The sequence below is a fragment of the Puntigrus tetrazona genome, chromosome 25, assembly GCF_018831695.1.
Source record: "Puntigrus tetrazona isolate hp1 chromosome 25, ASM1883169v1, whole genome shotgun sequence".
NCBI lineage: Eukaryota > Metazoa > Chordata > Actinopteri > Cypriniformes > Cyprinidae > Puntigrus > Puntigrus tetrazona.
The window spans coordinates 467585-482584 of NC_056723.1; the positions used below are offsets into that span (position 1 = coordinate 467585).

Sequence of the window (15000 nt, forward strand, 5' to 3'; positions counted from 1 at the left end):
GCAATGATTAGAAATGCAGAATTGTTTGTCTATAAAATTCTATATTTAAATAAAAATTAAAATATTTTTTTAATATATATATATCTATATTTAAATATATTATATATATATATATATATATATATATATATATATATATATATATATATATATATATAATAAAACCAACAAAAATACATACTAAAAAAATCTAAGAAAATACCATTTTAGTAATTATTTGTGAAACGTACTGGACATTTCTGAATTGTTTCCACGAATATGAAATGTTAATGAAATGAATAAATGCATTGAATTCCTGTTCGCTGCTAGTTCATGCTAACACCTGAGAGCTTGTAAAGTGTTTTCATCGGTCGCTCGGACTCTTTGGATTATAAACGTCACACACGTTCAGTGTTCATATCAAAAGAATAAAGCTGAGATTGAGGACGAGCGTCATCAGAAGAATGAGGTAGAGAGACAGCAGAACAGAACTCCGTCTCTGTGAGATCAGACTCGTCCGTGTAAAGCACATCAGGCGTTCTTCAAGACATTCATGGGGGACCTTCATCTTTGGGACAGCGTGAGTTTCTCCCGGGAAGGGAACGTTTTTAGAAAGGCTGTGCAAGTTCGTCGAAGCCAACAGAGCGTCTGTGACTTCGTAAAGCTATTCAAACTCTCAAAGCGTTGAGGTTTTGGTTTTCGCAAGTATCCTGAGGAAAGCTGTATTTATAGGCCTTGGAATCTCAGGCCACGCCCACTCACTGTGTGTTAAGCCACGCCCACTCGCGGCCTGCCAAGCCACACCCACCGGCTTGACTGACAGGCCAGTTAAAGCGCCGCGACCTGAAGGCGGGAGCGAGATTTCGGTGTTTGGCCTGGGATCCGTGCGCAGACGCTCGCGACGCATTCGTTCGACGCCTCGCCGTCAGATTCGTACGAGGTTCTGCTGGGGTTCGCGGCTTCCATCTCGTCGTTAGAGAAGTTTCCTGAGTCCGCGCCGCTGGTCTGCGAGGTCTCCGAGTCGCAGAGAGGACGATAATCTCGCGAGAGCTCGTCTTCGTAACGCAGAACCGTCTTCCCCACTTCGTGAAGATTAGCGGGATCCTCCATCGGTCCGACACCGACGTCGGAGCTCACGGTCTGCAGAACCTGACGAAACATTACAACGATTAGCGGCGCCGCCAAACGAGTCGTCGAATACAAAATAAAAGTCCTCGTTAACGTAACGTGGGCGTGTGCGTACTGTGTATATTTATTACGTTTGTATAAATACACACTCATACAGTATTTATTTGGAAAATATTTACATGCGTGTGTGTTAAAATTAAAATGAAAACTGGTAATAAAAATTTGTAAAAACGTATTCAAGAAAAAGAAACATGAATCAACATGATGAACACAATAAAAGTGCTAAAATATTTAAAGTTAAAACGGAAAATTGTCTCTTTAATATTTCATTAAGAGATGTGTCACAAGCCTCAATATAATTTCTTAGCAATAAAGCTGAAATAAATTCAATTATACATATTATTTATACAGTATTAACTTATGTGCATGTTGTTTTTTTATTTTGAAAATAAATAACAACTCAAATGGAACTAATACTGAAATCGAAATAGTGATATTTAAAATAAAAATAAGTTTAAATTAAATGAACAAAAACAACACACAAATGAAAACAAAAACTGAAAATATAAAAAAGCCAAGCGTTTAATTTTGACGCATTTTTCACCTGCTAAAAGCATTCATCTCCGTTACTTACCGTGCTTTTATTTGCATTAGATTTCTGATTATTATTAAACATGCTCCCTTTTTTCCGCTTGCTCTGAGCGTCACTCGTTATCGGTCCTGCACGGTTTATTAATAAATTCGTTCCTCCTGAAAACAAATAGCATGTATTAATAATAATAATAATAATAATAATAACACACACACACACACACACATATATATATATATATATATATATATATATATATATATATATATATATATATATATATATATATATATAAGTATATAATATAAGTATATAATATAAATATTTATATATATATATATATATATATATATATATATATATATATATATATATATATATATATATATATATATATATATATATATTATATTTAAATGTTAAATGTCTTTGAAGGTGATTTCATTGCACGCTGGTAAATAATATAATAATAAAGAGACTCTTACTTTGGCATCAATGAAGTGCGTCCTCATCATCGGCAGCAGAACCTCCGCGTTCTCCCCCGGCTGCTGATTGGCCGGCGACGCAGCGCTGCGCGTGACATCACTCCCGACCCGTCCAATCATCTTTGAGGAAGCGGATTTTCTGCTGAGAGGAAACGTCAGTTAGATCTGGTGCGGTGTTTGTGTGAAGACGGAGGATGAGGAAGGAGACTCACGGTGTTCTGCTCTTGCTGAGGAGGATGAAGATGCAGAGGATGATGCAGGACAGAGCGATGCACACCCCCACGACGACGCCCGGCACAGACCTCCCGTCCAGGTGATACAGCCCGTCCAGAAACGCTGTGCAAAGGTGGGCAACTCCATTAAAACAATGCGGCGTTAAATAGGCTTTATTAATTCATTTTTATAAGACGGCTTTCTATAATGAAATAATAAAAAACTAATACCATCTCGAGATTAAAGTCGTTAAAGTGAGAGAAAAAAATAGTTGTTTAATTTACGAGAAAAAAATTGCTATTTAACAAAAAAAGGAAGGAAAAAATCTAAATAAAACGTCAAAAAAAGTACAATTAAAAAAAAGGAATTAAATAACCAGAAACATTACAGTTCGAGCAAAAAAAATGTTAAGAATAAACATCAAATAATGCAAAAAGAAGACCGTGTTGGAGTTTAAAAGAGAGTTTGGAGTTTTCCTTCAAAATAAAAGCTCTACTGCCGTCAAAATAAAAGCTTAGCTGGTGATATAAATCCAGTCTCTCTCAAGTGCAGACATTAGGAAAGAAGTTTCACGGTTTCCCTACGGTAGAGAAAAGAAAATATAATCTACCTGTCCAATATTCATTTTCTTACAGTGGAGCAGTTTTACAATATCTGGGTACTACTGTCCTAGTTATTATTATTATTATTATTATTATTATTATTATTATTATTTAGTTTGTCCTCCCACAGCATGTAATTTAGACTGACACAGTATTCCACAAATAAAAAGAAAATGTAAATTTTCTGGCTCAAGTTGTTTTAGGAAAGTGGTTTGAAACATTTGAAAATAATTTAACCATAAAATGCACAATTTTGTGTCTTTTTTGCACTTTTTTGCATACTGTGCTATATCCTCACATATGACCATTAAACGTCTGCGTCTGTAATTAAGTAGAAATGTCAGCACCGGTGTTCTGTCCGTGTCTCTCCGTGTCCCGGGGGCTCTTGCTCCTGATCCTCAGCTCGACGGCGCTGGAGAACGGTCCGTCTCCGGCCGGGTTGGACGCCGAGATCTTCACCAGGTACACGCTTCCCGACTCCAGCTTCTCCAGAAGAGCCATCGTGTTCGAGCCTGGAGCCAGAAACACACGGAGATGACTTATATTGTTCATCATGCAATTACAATTACTAGATTGAGTAGATTATAAGCATATTAAAGTATTATAAAATCTAATTATACATTCTAATTACACTAAGTATACATTATAAAATATTATATATAAATATGTAATTCAATATTTATTATGGATTATTTTTGGACATTTATATATATATATATATATATATATATATATATATATATATATATATATATATATATATATATATATATATATATATATATATATATATATATATATATATTATATTATATTATTTATTTATATATATATATATATAATTTTTTTTTTTTTTTTTTTATGCTATCTGCATAAACTTTGGCTCAACTTTAATATTCCACCATCGTTTGCTTTAATAAATCTATTTTACACTAGGTATGAAAAACAGTTCCTTTCAGGACCTTTTGGACCTCTTTTCTGTTTTTAATCTCGGTGCCGTTTCACTGTAATGTGATGCAGTTTCGTTTTTTTTTTTCCGTTATTTTTTGCAAATGATGCCAAGTAATGAAATGAAAAAACAAGTAAATTCTGGCTTTATTTGTTCTTGACATTTTGGGCAACGTGTGTATCTTTTCTTCATTGACGCACAAGGGTTAAACGCCTTTCCTATGTGTTCCTTTTATCGCGCAACGTATGAACAAGAGCGACATCTGAGCAGTTTTCAGACGTATCTGTGTTGGGTTTCATTCATTCGGGGATCTGGCGCCCTCACCTTCTCTCTGAAGGACCTGCCAGTCCCCGGCGAGCCAGGAGCTCTGCGAGGCGTACAGGACGGTGTAGTGAGAGACGGACAGGTCCGGCTGATCCGGCCGCTTCCAGGACACCAGAGCCGTGCCGTCCTCGATCAGACTCACTCGGACCGAGCGCGGAGGAGACCACGGAGCTGACGGAGAAACACAGACAAACATCAACAAACATCTCCCGCTTACCATCAGCTTCACTCTGCATCCCGAAAGAAGAAGTTCACATGGTGGTACTAAACACAATAAAATAGGAAAACTAATTCTATTTCACCTTGTCACCAGTTACGTTACGTTTCTGCACTAGAATAAAATAACTAAAATAAAAATAAAAGGAAAAGCATAAAAAAAAAACGCAAATAAAAATGACAAAACACGCAGCAAAAGTGGCGATGGTTTTTAACCAAATTGGTGAAATATTGTACATTTTGTTAGAAATACTAGTCTGAACTAAAGTTAAAACGATTAACTGAAATAAAAGACATCTACTTTAGCTGAGATGATAATAGATTTTAAAATATATATTTTTCAAGCTGATTTACTCAAAAATAAAATCAAGAAAATATATATATATATATATATATATATATATATATATTATATATAATATATTATATATATATATATATATATATATATATATATTTATATATGTGTGTGTATATATATATATATATATATATATATATATATATATATATATATATTTATATGTGTGTTAAAATCCTTAACAGTTTTTTTTTTTTTTTTTTTTACAAACAACTAATTTGATCGATAAGCAGTCTTAGTCTGGACCATTAATATTACTGAATTAAAAACTGAATTAAAATAACCTGAAATAAAATGTGAACGCATGGAAAGGTTTCACGTAGTTTAACTTAACTGTTAACTAAAAGTGACATAAAAATAACTGAATTATATTACGAAACAAAATAAAACGAGTAAAGCTGTGTTGATGCGCACCTTCCAGGAGAGTCCTCTGATAGGCCGCGGCGCTCCAGGGGCTGGACATCTGATCCACGTGAAGACGGACCGCGAACTCGTAGCGAGTGTTCGGCCGGAGCCCCGTGACGGTGAGCGTCTGACCCGAGCTGAAGACACACACATTCAGGACAGGACTGCATCAGAACGAGCGAGAGAAACTATCCAGACACTGAGGAAAACACCTTCAGGTTCTCAGCCATGCTCGTTACTAATCAAAAACTAGATATCTTCATTTTATATCCTAACGCGATTTTTTTTGGCATAAAATAAAAACACATAATTGTGAATCATGCACTGTAGTGTTGTCTATTAATACAAATACAGCATTAATTACGTTTACATTTAGTCCTTTAGCAGACGATTTTATCTAAAGCGACTCAAAACAGATTCGACAATGAAATGCAATGAAAAGCAAGTCTTGTTTAGTCTAATGCGTGTGTGTGCATTTATTCTTAAACACACATAGCAATACAGAACATCCGGACGCATTCATCAACCTCAGATATTATACACAGCATCAGGAACTTTCCGTGGCTCTGCTTTCTGGCCGCACAGATAACTTTTTAAAAATGACGAGAGCAAGCTCCGTACGTCTTTAGATAGATCAAATAGAATTAGACGGAGTTCGGCAGCTGTAGTGAACTCACGTCTGGAGGTAGCGTACGCTCGGGGCCTCGGAGGGACTCAGGGGCCCGTAGCGGATGGAGTAACTGAGCGGTCTCCCGGAACTGAACGCCGGACGGCTCCAGCTCAGACGGACCGCTGAAGAACTGTTCACTGAAGCGTGGAGGTGATCCGGAGACGGGAGAGCGGCCAGACGGCGGTTCGGGGCCGCTGACGCACACACACACACACACACAGACACACACACACACACACACACACACACACACAGAGACACACACACACAGAGACACACACACACACAGAGACACACACACACACACACAGAGACACACACACACACACACACACAGACACACACACACACACACACACGCACAGAGACACACACACACACACACACACAGAGACACACACACACACAGAGACACACACACACACACAGAGACACATACAGACACACACACACACAGACAAAATATGAGGATTCAAAGGGTTAACCTTTCAGAAAACACCTATTAAACACGTTATTCACAACTGAATCAAAAAGGTAAAAGTTAACATTCATATTAACTAATTAGCTAAACTTTTAGCGCCGCTTAAATACATCTTTATGTAATTCCATTATTTATTTCATTATCTTATGTAGTGCTAAATGTACCGTGAAAAACATCTTCTCACTGATTATACGTTTAACCGTATCAATTTACAGCTAAACGCTAAAAAAACGGCTGTATTTTCCAGAAAGAAAAAAAATTGCATAAAACAAGATTTGAAAAAATGAAGGGAGATCGATATTATTTTTCTGACTCTGTCGGCAGATATTTGTTCACATTTTAAGCATAAACTCACTTGGTTTCGATACGTTTAGTCAGAAAATGAAACTTAATAAATCAAGTCCTTTTGTGTTTCAAGAGAAAGTGCTGATTTAAGATATCACGCTGAATAACAGAAAACACTTTAGTGTCATTTCTACTCAAACTCATACGTCATGTATTTAAAATATATTAACTTCACAAATAACATCGACTAACACACTACTGATCAAAATCAAGTGCTTTACAAAACATCAAAAAACTATTTAAAACCCTACTTGTGTTAAAAAGCTAAAACAAGTACATATGAAGTGTTTTAAATACACTTGTAAGTTTTGAAGTAGCTTGTCTTTTAAGTTTTGAAGGAAAGGCGCGCTCGGAGGTGTTTTCTGGTGAAGTGTTGGTGTGTTTTGAGTGTGTTGGACTCTCACATGGACAGGCCGGCGTGCTGACCGTCTGGTGGGCCTCATAGCCGTCTCCGTTAGCGCTGAACGCTAGCAGCTTCACGTGGTACTTCACTCTGGGGTCTGCACCACAACACAAATCACATTATTATAGGAGAAAATACCTCATACAACCATCTCAACCCCTTTAACGGTCATAACGGGAACTGTTTTGGTTTTAATGGACACTTTAAAGGCGTCTACTGTATGACGCGGATTCTGCTAGAAGAAAAAATACCCAAAACACACGACAAAAAGGACATTTGTGATGGTTTTACTTAAGATATTAGCATTGAATGCTAACAGCATGTCATGGTGCTTTACTCAAAAGGTCTGCAGATTAATATAAATCATATAATAAAGCTATCGCATCAGGTATATGTTGTGTAAAATTACACAAAAGGTAACACTGAGGTCGTTAGCGCTGAATGCTAACCGTTTACCACAACTCTGGAACCTATAGGACACACACACACACACACACATATATATATATATATATATATATATATATATATATATATATATATATAAAAGTAAACAAAGCAAGCTCATGTTATTTATTTAGACAATTTCACTTTAACAAACTACGTGTCTGAGGTTGACGCTAAATGCTAACAGTTTCACTCAGGGGCAGAGCTACATAATAAAAGTCTTAAAGCACCGTCATAAATTACATTAAAGTGCGATAAAACTACATGGTCGACAACGCAGCATTAGTTAAACGCCACTCATGAAGAAAACGCGCTGTGGACGCGACGTGAATGAAGTGCAGTTCATCACACGACCGCGAGGTGGCGCTGCGACCCAGGACTCAGCTCCAGCGAGATTCATTCAGAAACTAATAGTCGAGCGATTTCAATAAAAGGTCGACCGGTCGTGCTGCAGAATCATGTGCGAGCGTGCAAATGTTAATCCAATCTGATTTTCTTCAAAAAAAAAAAGTTTATGCATTGCTTAAAGAAAGATGAGTGTGTGTAGTGCTGGGGGTCAAGGGTCAGAGGTCGGAGGGCACCGTCACACACACACACAGGTTTATGAGCCGAGGTCTGGTCCAGACCCTGATAAACCTTCATGAAAAAACAGGTCTTGAAATAACGCTGAAGGTTTAGATCGTTCATTTCAGAGAAAAATCATGATAAATCCATCGTTTTTGTATAGTTAGAGATCTTTTATTGAAATATATATTATTTGAATAAAGTATATTATATATTTATAATATAATATTAACTTTTATTCAAATTAAATTATTAAAATAACATTTATTTCCCATTTGAATAATTGGAAATGCTCTGATAAATATCCTTAGAAAATTTCAAATATTATTCGTTTGCCAGTGAAATATTAGAAAGATAAAATATTCATATATTTATAATGTTTAATATATATCTGTATGGAAATCCTGGTCAAAGTGAAATAAGTTTTAAATGAATTATTTTGAATTTAAAATATATTTAAAATGATTCCATCTGTATGGAAAATAATCATAAATGTTCTTTAAAAACGATTTGTTTATTAGAAATGCTAGATAAATCACTCAAATGTAATTTTTTTTAAGCAAATAAATATAAATGTATCTTTATTAGTTAATAAAAAAGTAAGAACGCTACAAAAGGTGAATTGTTCTGAATTTGAATCAAATTACTATCAATGTTTTCATAATAAAACACTTATTTCCCATTAAAGCGTTGTCTTTTTTTAGTTCCCAGTAAAAAAATATGAAAAAAATCTAATTACTTTCAATAATTGTCTTTAAAAAAGTGTGTTTTAGGATCTTTCTCCCGTCAGCATTAGTCTAAGTCAGTTCAGCCCACTCCCAGAATGCTTTGCGCTAGTGTCCAGCTGCAGGCCGGCGGGGGAGGGTCGCTCTCACGACCTTAAACCCAAACACAATAGACTGGCATGGAGAATGATGGGAAAGCAGGAGCGGGACATCTGGGCCGTGACCTCTGACCCCGACGGGAAACTGCGGGACCGTGCATAAGTGCCAACAGAAGAAGGCCAATTACTGACCGACGAACGCAAACGTCGCTCGAAGACTACGATGAGCTTTGAGTCCAGTTTCAGGTGAAAGCCATCACACGGCTCCTTTAGACCTTATTTACATTACAAAATAAAACACAGCTATCTCAAACTTTTATTAAAAAACCTGAAATGCAAGGTGAAGAACTCAAATGCTCGATATAAACCTGCATTTATGAGATGAGGACATTTAGTCATTTTGACTAAAGGAGAAAAGAGTGTGCTCTAAGTGTGAAAACATGCTGGAGGTGCGGCGTGTAGGAAGTGAACATTAGGACGGAGCCGGACTCACGGAGTCCTGTGATGAAGTGCTGCTGGTCCTGAGGGGGCAGCTGGAGAAGCGAGTCCTCTGATTGGCCGTCGGGGTGAAAGGTCAGCTTGTATCCCTGGACCACAGCGTCGCTGGGAGCCGGACGCCAGCGGACCGTCACCGAGGTACAGTTCAGAGGCTCCGGGTCCAGACTCGGGGCGGGAGGGACTGAGAAACACACACACACACACACACACACACACACTTAACATCAGCCGAGAGCGAGACATTAATACATTAATATTAACATTAACGCTAAATATCGTTCTCCTTGCCCAGATGACCTTGAGTTGATGAGTTTTTACTAATTAGTCCTTCTTTATTTCATTTCTGTGCTATTTTTTATGACTTGCAACCATTTTACGAATTAGTAAATTAATCTTATCATTTGTACGTAAATAATAAATCAATGCACAACAAATACGTAATAAATAAAAGAAAATAAGAAATAAAAAGTTTAGAAATTAATGTATGCTTTTTTTCTAAATGAAGCTACGTTGTGGATTTTAATGCATAATAAATATTAAATTATATTCATATAAAAGCTAATCACAGACGACCTTGATTTTATCAGCAAAAATATTTACAAAACTATTATTATTTATTTAATTTATATAACTTTTATATATAACTTTTATATATAACTTATATATATATATATATATATATATATATATATATATATATATATATATATATATATATTTTTTTTTTTTTAATAAGAATAGCCCATTTATATAATAATTATGTCCATTTTTATTTCTTTTAAAACTTTTATAGTTATTTAGTAACCCAACGTAAATTGCTTGCATGAATTGTTCTTTTTTAATAAATAAAAACAATATTTAATAAATATATTTGCCTTGCCTCGACACACAAGATTTATTAAGAATTTATTAAGAATTAAGATTTATTAACTGCACACGGTTCTCTCGATTAAATAAAACCCTTCAGTCTGAACGCAGCCTCTGGACCTGTGTCTCTCCACCATCGCTTCAAGTCAGCTTTCATTATTAAGGCTTTGATGAGCTCCTTATAAGATCCTTCCGAGCACTCGAACTCAAACAAAGCCACTTTTCCCTCACGACACGCTCGCATTCGATCCCAAAACTTTCCGAGTTCCCGATGATCTGGTGTAACAACAGAGAGAGCCGAAGAGCAAATATCCATCAGAAAAGGCTGAAAGAGAAAATAAAGGCCATTTGGGGAACCCGTCGTCTCCGTCTTTCTGAAACCGCTCTATTCTTCAGACTGCCTAGAGCGATCCCTTTATGACCCGAAACTGAGCCGTCCCTCGACTCCTAACTGACAGCCGGGGTCAAGGGTCACCGAGTAACAAACAGAAAGCCGGAACAAAGCCCGGTCCTGAAAGCCGAATTCATCTGTCACGGTCGGAGCTGGCCACTTCAGCGGCTTACGGAGAGCTTTCCTGAAAGCAGCGTTAAATAAAACTCAATTTCTGCTGAAGGAAACGAGAGCACAACGCCGAAAAGTTGGGTCTGGTTGCTAGGGTGTTGCTATGCAAAGTAAGAGAAAGAATTTCTAACAGCTATGTTAACTTTCCAAAGAGTTCTTTATGGTGCAAAAAGCTTTTAAACTGAGAAAAACATCTTAAGATTCTATCCCTGCCACCGACGACATTCTCCATGATCTTTTCCGCCAGTGAGGAGTCTCTCCAACAATCCTGCCATCGTATCTTCCTCTAAATTCAGTTGAAAGTCACAAAGTCCTGGGAACAAATTCTTAACTCGTTTGCACTCAACGCAAGTAAAACATTCAGCAGCATATTAATTCAAAACATCCTAGCGAGACGAGCGAGCGTGGATCTAGACATAATACTCTGGCTGGGAAAGAGTTAAAGGAACGTGCCGCTTTTTTTGAAAATAGGCTCATTTTCCAACTCCTCACGGGTTTCTTCTCCATGTTTGAGTCCATCTCCGGGTCTGGTGGTAGCTGTTTAACTCTAGGGCTGTTCGAAAGTTAGTCGATTTTCAAAAACAGTGGCGTGTTTCTTCAAGAACACTTTTAAAAGTGAACGCTCTTCATTAGCGTCAGCGTCTCCGTGAAGTCCATGGTGTCTTTCCATTGCTTTTTATCGAACAGCTTTTGTTGATTGTTTCCACAAGGGTGCATTTTTTAAAACTGAGATTTATACATCGATTGAAACTGAATGAATCATCTTTCCACCGATGTCTGGTTTGTTAGGGGAGGACTATATTTGGCCGAGACACAACTATCTGAGGGTTTTTTACGTATTTTTGGCTATCGCTATAAATATAGCTACTTATGACTGCTTTTGTGCTCCGGGGCAACAGCCAATAAATACATTGTATAGGTCAAAATCAATTTTTCTTTTATGCCAAAAAAGGATGTTAAGTAAAGATCATGTTCCACGAAGATATTTAGAAAATGTAAACATATCAAAACGTAACTTCTGATTAGTAATATGCATCGCTTAGGACTTCATCTGGACGACTTTAAGGGAGATTTTCTCAATATTTAGTTTTTTTTTTCCAGATTGTATCTCAGACTAATATTGTCCGATCATAACAAACCAGACATCAATGGAGAGCTCATTTATTCATCTTTCTGAGGGTGTAGTATCTGTGGTTCTCACCGGTGGCGCTGGATGTCTTGGGCGTGCGGTGGGAGTTCCAGGCGGACGGTTGGCTCCAGCCCACTCGGGTCGAAGCGGACATTCGGATCAAATAGATGGTGTCGGGCTGCAGACCCTGCAGGAGGTGCTGGGTGCAGTTCTCACTCGGGACGGGCAGCTCGACGGAGGTCACCTGCTCGTCCGAGGCCGTGCGGTAGGACAGACGGTACGCAGAAACACGTCCGCGGCTGAGTTTGGGAGGAAGAGGCTGCCAGGACACCTGGATGTCTGTGGGACTGCGACTGGTCAGACTCAGCTCCGGGGTACGGAGGGGCACTGAGGGTCAAAAACAAGAGCGTTCTGGGTCAAGTCAAGTGGTATTAATTGTCATTTCAACTACATATAGCTGTGAAATGAGACACTGTTTCTCCTGGACCTGGTGCTGCATGAAGTCACAACACTATACAAGACAAAAAACTCGGTGTCTAAGCCACATAAAGTGCAAAGCATGCAGACTAGTGCAAACAGCAGGGGAGTAGAGGTCAAGACCCAGTGTGCAAACAGTGCAAATCAGAGCAAGAACACAAAACACAAGACAACAATAAATACGAAGTGCAAGAATGCATATGGAAGAGGACCTGGTGCTACATGGAGTCACACTTACAACACAATACAAAAGAACTCACATATGTTTCATAACTAATCTTGATACTCTTAATTTAAGGTTATAGATTATGTTATATTCTGCAATGCATATGTAAGAATCTTTTGGTTAAATAAGCAGCCATGTAACACACTCGGTCTGTTACACATGTGTTACATCTACATAAATACTAACTGTAAGTAAGGCGGGTGGAGTTATGAGGTTTGACCGACAGATTGAGGATCCAGTGGCTTTACGAGGTTTAGTCAAGTGTTTTATTGGTGTAAAACACTGCATGAACTCACCATCCTCCAGCGTGTGCTGCGTGACCTGCTCCGACATGCGGCTGGCGCCCATCGGCATGTAGGCTACGATATAGAACGTGTAGTTTCGCGCTGGTTCCAGATCGTCCACGATGTGGCTGGTGGTGTCGTTCCCGATCACGGCCTGATACTCTTCGTTGTTTAGTCCTGCGAGTATAGATGCTACAATCACTGCCGTTTCTAATTCAGTCGATTACAATTCTCCACAATAACAATCGATTTGTTTTAAGTCAGAATACAGGTGCAGATTAGATTTGTGTTTTATCTTTAGGGCAAATTGAATGAATGGGAACCAGACAGAACCATGTGTATCTGGACATTCTTTAACAAAAATAGCAATGTTTCCTGAAAGAATACCTATGCATTGGCTGTTAAGATATGGGCAAGTACAAGCTTGAAGGGGCGGGGTTTAAGGCGGGGCTTGGTGCTATGCATTGGCTGTTGATTGGATGTTAAGATGTGGGCGAGTACAAGCTTGAAGGGGCGGAGTTTGAGGCGGGGCTTGGTGCTATGCATTGGCTGTTGATTGGATGTTAAGATGTGGGCGAGTACAAGCTTGAAGGGGCGGGGTTTAAAAATGGAGGCAAATTTGAATGTGTTTAGTTTGCAGTAGCGGAGTTTAAACTGACTACATGATTGGAGAAGTCCTGCATTCGTCACCAAAGAGATGTCTCTTATTATGAGGATATTATGAGGTAAAAAAAAACATATGCACGTACGAATTGTTCATGATAAAAGAAAAACAGACTTGTGATGGCTTGTGATCTGGTTGAAAGAGGATAACAACTAGACATAACCAGCTGGGAACCAGTTTCAAACACTAACCCTCAGACTTCATGTAGTGTATAGAGTAGGCGATGACTTTATCCGCATTGTACTGCGGTCTCTCCCACGCGAGTAAGATGGCCGAGCTCGAGATGGTCTCAGCATGGATGTTGCGCGGTGCGCTGGGGCGGTCCTCCGAAAGCACCACGATGAGACGAGACGTGGACACCACCGAGCCTTGAGAGTTCTCCGCTTGGCATTGGTAAAAGGCATCGTCTTCCGGAATAATCTGGGTTATCACTAGTTTACTGGCACACAGTGAAGACGCACATGTCAGTATGATACAGATGATGGCGTTTGGTAGAGGTTTACTGGAGGTAACTGTCTGTACATACTTGTTGTACATCTTGGTGCGTCCATTGGAGTGGATCACCTGACCGTTCTTAAACCAGGTGATTTGGGGAACAGGCGTCCCTTCGGCCTGACAGCTGAAACGGGCCGTACCAGCTCTGGGTCGGGTCTGACTCTCTGGTTTCTCTACTAGAGTCGGAGGAACTGCGAAAAACGAGTGACAATGCAGTGAGAACGAACATTTTAGGTCTGTTCAAGAACATTAATTATAACTAGGGTGACCATATTTTAGTTTAGTTTTAAAGTACAGTTGGGGCAGGATGCAAGTGGGGGATTTGTTGGGTTTTAAAGCGGTCCCCAAAGTAGCACAAAGACCACATTCGAAGTCATTTACATACCTTAGAGACTTCACAGTCACTGTTTATTGATTGTTCATAAACTCAGATAAAAGGCTTCCTACCAGTGGTCATCACAAAACTTAACATCTACCAGAATGCGAAATGTTTCAATACAAGCATTTCAGTCAAATGTAATAAAATAGTTTGTATCGTTAATGTTATTGTTCTTGGTGTAAACGATAGCATAGATATCGGTAAAGTTATTGTTCTTAAAGTGAACGCTAATGTAATTATTGGTAAAGTTATCACTCTCAATGTAAACGTAAATACAGTTATCGGTATTGTTCTTAATCGCTAATGTAGATATCGTAAAGTTATCATTCTTAATGTGAACGCTAATATAGTTATAGAAAGTTAACATTCTTGATGTGAATACTAATAAAGTTATTTATAATGTTACTGTTCTTAATGTGAACTAATATAGCT

The 15000-nt window shown here is 38.2% G+C and overlaps 1 protein-coding gene across 1 annotated transcript in view; it reads right to left on the minus strand.

Moving 5' to 3' along the window:
* Positions 1-199: 199 nt before the first annotated feature.
* Positions 200-15000, minus strand: part of prtgb (protogenin homolog b (Gallus gallus)) — a 22690-nt gene continuing 7889 nt past the window's right edge. Inside the window, exons 6-19 of the mRNA XM_043227245.1 lie at positions 14221-14380; positions 13886-14133; positions 13043-13207; positions 12116-12430; positions 9481-9666; positions 7155-7250; positions 5932-6118; positions 5264-5391; positions 4273-4443; positions 3347-3511; positions 2397-2520; positions 2184-2323; positions 1742-1857; positions 200-1128 (exon numbers count right to left, since the gene is read on the minus strand). Coding sequence (XP_043083180.1) covers positions 808-1128; positions 1742-1857; positions 2184-2323; positions 2397-2520; positions 3347-3511; positions 4273-4443; positions 5264-5391; positions 5932-6118; positions 7155-7250; positions 9481-9666; positions 12116-12430; positions 13043-13207; positions 13886-14133; positions 14221-14380 — 2522 coding nt within the window. The 3' untranslated portion in view covers positions 200-807. The remainder of the gene's footprint in view (positions 1129-1741; positions 1858-2183; positions 2324-2396; positions 2521-3346; positions 3512-4272; positions 4444-5263; positions 5392-5931; positions 6119-7154; positions 7251-9480; positions 9667-12115; positions 12431-13042; positions 13208-13885; positions 14134-14220; positions 14381-15000) is intronic.